At 55.4% G+C, this 4026-nt stretch overlaps 1 protein-coding gene across 1 annotated transcript; it reads right to left on the bottom strand.

Annotated features, from left to right (window-relative positions):
• Positions 1 to 610: 610 nt before the first annotated feature.
• On the bottom strand, positions 611 to 2900 carry LOC123451227 (BURP domain-containing protein 12-like). Its single transcript, XM_045128236.1, has one exon. The coding sequence runs from the start codon at positions 2736 to 2738 to the stop codon at positions 864 to 866; it is 1875 nt and encodes a 624-aa protein (XP_044984171.1). The 5' UTR covers positions 2739 to 2900; the 3' UTR covers positions 611 to 863.
• Between the last annotated feature and the right edge of the window lie 1126 nt (positions 2901 to 4026).

Genomic DNA, 4026 nt, shown 5'->3' with positions numbered 1-4026 from the left:
CACTTTTACAGCATCTGTTCAGGACACTTTTTTGATCAAAATTTTAAAATGCAAAAATTATATGGGTTTTGATCATTTTTAAGGGTTCTGCTAGAGAGATGCTCTTATCATGATATGGCGTATTGTTAGAGTGATCTTATCTTTTGTTCTAATTTGTGTCACGTGCCACAAACAGATAGCAGATTACTTGATTAGAAACAGTGCAGTGAGCATGAGGATTGAAAATCAAAGAGGGTCATTTTCTCAGGATTCCCAAAGAAGTGGCATGCAACGCATGATCATTGTGGGGTTATTGAAAGCTGCCTTTTTAGCCATGTTGATCGCACCAAGAATACAATTCCAAACATCACTTGTATTTTCACCACTTATGTTCTTTGTAGACAATGGAAAACTGGAGGATGCTACATACAGAAGACCATCCAAATCCATATCATGTGGCTCAAGTTACATGCTGAACCTTGATACTTACCCCATTTTTAGATCGTGAATTAAACTATTTGACACCCAGTGTGCTACATACTAGGAAAATGACAGAATGCATTACTAGTACACAACTTTGTCCCTTTTCAAAAGAAAAAGGTACACAACTTTGTCAAGCAGGAATTTGATATAGGTTTTGTAGAACTCCTTTCTTTTACCACAACAAAGGCAATTTGATCAAGAAAATCAAACTACCCTCAGCTCAACCAGATTTCCAGGATTTACAGTTTACATTTGATGATGAACCAACCCCCTTTCTCTACCACACAGATTGAACAATTCTTAATAAACCATTAAGGTTGCAAAAGAAGAAGAGATGGAACTTGGTAAAAGTACTTGTCTTAGTTTGACAAGAGAAAGATTAAGCAGTTGCCATGGCAGCATCAATCTGCGACTGTCCATGTCATGTCGCCCTCAAAGATCCAATGGCAAACCTCTATTTTGCCGGGTTTACCACCAAGGGCGACGAACGCTCCATGAGCCGGGCTCCAGTCAGAAGTGTCAAGGTGACAGATGGCCACCCCGTGATTGATCTTCTGACCCGAGTCGGCGGCGGTGATCTCGGCCTCGTACACCCGGGCCTTGGGCACTGAGTGGCAGTAGTACACCAGGTACGGGAACAGGCTCTGGTGACATGACACGGGCCGTGTCACCTTGCCACCGTGGACTCCGGTGACATTGCCCAGCCTGATGTCCGCGCCGCTGCCCGCCGTGGAGGCCGTGCTGTGCACAACAATGTCACTGCCTAGCATCTCGACAGCAAAGTCGACAATGTCTTCCGCTGAGGTCGCGCACCTCTTGGTCTCGCCCCGGCTGGGCACGCGCTCGCACTCGGCTACCGTGGATGCCACCGCCTTGCCCATCGCCGTGTCCAGAGGCACCCTGAAGACCTCTGACACGGCGTTCGGCTCGAATGGTATCTTCCGGGCAATGTCTCTCGGCAGGAATGCCCTGGGTGGCATCTTGTCCCTGATGTCCGGCATGGGCATTCGGTTCCCGGCCACCAGCTCCCTCTCCCTGAAGAACTTGCCTGGCTCTGGAGACCACTTCATATGCCGATGCTCGGATGTGGTTTCCTCCGGCGACACTGTGGCCGATGTGTTGTGATACTCCTTGAAGTCGACACCCGTCTTGGCGTACCCCTTGAATGTGGTGTTGTCTCTGGCGTACTGCTTGAACCCGATGTGGTGGTTGCGGTTGGTGCCTTCGCCGTAGCCTTTGAAGGCGACGCTCCCCTGGTTGGCGGAGCCACCGTAGCTCTGGAACTCGGCGGCCCCGCCGTTGGCACCCTTGGCGTAGGAGGCGAAGCTGTCGTCCCCGACATTGGCGTCACCGCGGTACCCCTTGAACGTGTCCACTCCGGCATTGCCGCCGGCACCGTAGCTCCGGAACGTGTTCTTGGGTACGTTCGCCTCGACACCGTATCCCGTGAAGGTGTCGGTGGCGCCGTTGGCGGACTCGCCGTAGTTGGCGAAGCCGGAGGTGAGGGTGTTGGTGTCTCCGCCGTACGAGGTGAAGGTCTCCCGCAGGCTGTTGCCGCTCTTGCCATAGCCGGCGAAGCTGTTCTCCCCGTGGTTGGCCTCCTGGGAGTAGGACGTGAACCCGCGTGCCCGGCCATTGGCCCCGGCGTCGTAGTTGGTGAACTGGGATTCCGGGACGTTGGTGTCCGCGGCGTAGGCAGAGAAGGAGCCCGACCCGCCAGTGGCGCCACCGGCGTAGGAGGTGAAGTTGGCGGTGACGACGTTGCCGTTGGCCTCGTAGGTGGCGAAGGAGTCGGCCCGCGCCGACGAGTCCCGGCCGTAGCGGCGGAACGAGTCGCCGGCGACGTTGACGTCCGGGGAGTAGCTGCTGAACCCGTCGGTGCCGGCGCCAGCGCCGGAGCCGTAGTTGGTGAAGTTGGCGTTGCTGTAGCTCTTGAACTGGCCCTTCCGGTCCGCCAGCGACGACACATCAGAGGATGGGCAGAGCAGGGCAGCCTTGGAGCAGAGTGTGGGCAGGCGGGCGGTGATGGCGGGGAGCGAGGAGGGGAAGGACGCAGCGTCCGCGGCGGGCAGCGGGGAGAGCTTGGAGACGAAGAAGGCAGGGTGGGGGCGATTGTTGGGCACCTTGCGGTTCCAGTACCGGATGAAGGCCGCCTTCGCCGTGAACGGGTTCACCGAGGACGACGCGGCCGCGGCACCGGCAGCATTGCGGAGCAGCAGCAGCAGGAGGAGGAGGAGCGGCTGCGTGGCGAGGACGGGGCGGGGAGGAGAAGCCATTGGAGGGGGTGGAGATTTGGGGGCGGAGACAGTGGGGAGGGGACTGAGGGTGGGGGGATTTCCCCGGGTGAGAGTGACGCTGTGGGGTGGGGGGATTGGAGGGGAAGAGAGATTAGTCGATTTCCCCGGGGTTCCATTAGCTGGGTGGAGTGCTTTGGCTAAGCAGACTAGCAGAGGCTGGCCAGGTGCCGACGAAAGTCAGTACTCCCTCCGTGACCTCGTCTCGTGAGATCACAAGTCCATGACTCCATTGTTCCAAATCCAATCTTACGGACGTCCGTGACAAACAGTTTCGCTTGAGCCGCTGGAGGGACATGTTCTTTTTTTCTACGAACGCCGCCGCCTGGACTTAACTGACAGCGGTTGTCCTGCCTCCGCCGGCGCTTGCAGCCAGTCTGACGAGGCGCCGACCTGCCTTGTCTCACCATTCATCATCACGGCAGAGAGCGGATCCAGCGGCGGACGCCGGTTGTCCGCAGCAGGTAGACCGACTCCAACGCGTCGATCCAACCTGAAGACGTTTTTATCTGTTTTTTTTTGTCTGTTTTGGTCGGTTGTCTGTTCGGCGTCCGTCCAGTTTAAGATTTGGATCGACAGTGTGTTCAATGTCCGCAACCCATATTTACCGACGTGGCCGGTTGGATGCAGTGCATTTCTGATAAGATGAGAAGCCAATCTTTTCAAGGGCGTCTTTTTTACATTTGAAATAGTTATCATATCCGACCACCCCTTTCCTAATACGTTTGAAAACATGCCTAGCCATACGGAAACGCCACAAGAATTTTTGATGTTTGAACAATGGATTGGTTGTGTCAAAGTAGTCCTTTCAAAGAAAGAAATGACTGCTCTCTCGGTTACGATTCAACGCTGAAAGGCGTCCCGGGATCGAGCCATGGAACAACAGTCGTTGGCTATTAAGGTGGTGATGGATCAGCACGGCAGCCAAGATCACCTCCTCGTCATCGGACGAGAAATCGTCGGAGTCGTAAAGGAAATTGTGGAAAAAGAACTCGTCGGCGGAGTCCATTTTGTACATTGGCAAACTGTCGAACAGCTTGCACGCGGCGTCGAAGGATATGGCCGACGAAGAGACGCGCGCCTCCCTTGGACCAGGTGGCTGGCCTGGAGAACTCTGGCGGCGCGACGATGGTGGCGGCGAGGTGGCGACGTTGGGGGCAAGTGTGCCGACACCGATAAATGGGTGGTGGCGACGACGCGACGGAGGCGGGCGAGGGTTTGGTTTTGATATGGGGGGAAGAGGATGACCAACGTCCCACCGACTAGCGGG

This window comes from Hordeum vulgare, chromosome 4H (assembly GCF_904849725.1).
Source record: "Hordeum vulgare subsp. vulgare chromosome 4H, MorexV3_pseudomolecules_assembly, whole genome shotgun sequence".
Classification (NCBI taxonomy): Eukaryota; Viridiplantae; Streptophyta; class Magnoliopsida; order Poales; family Poaceae; genus Hordeum; species Hordeum vulgare.
This window is presented reverse-complemented; position numbering and strand designations above follow the sequence as displayed.

Coding starts and splice junctions, on each gene's coding strand:
- LOC123451227 (XM_045128236.1), bottom strand. CDS start 2,738: ATGGCTTCTCCTCCCCGCCCCGTCCTCGCCACGCAGCCGCTCCTCCTC.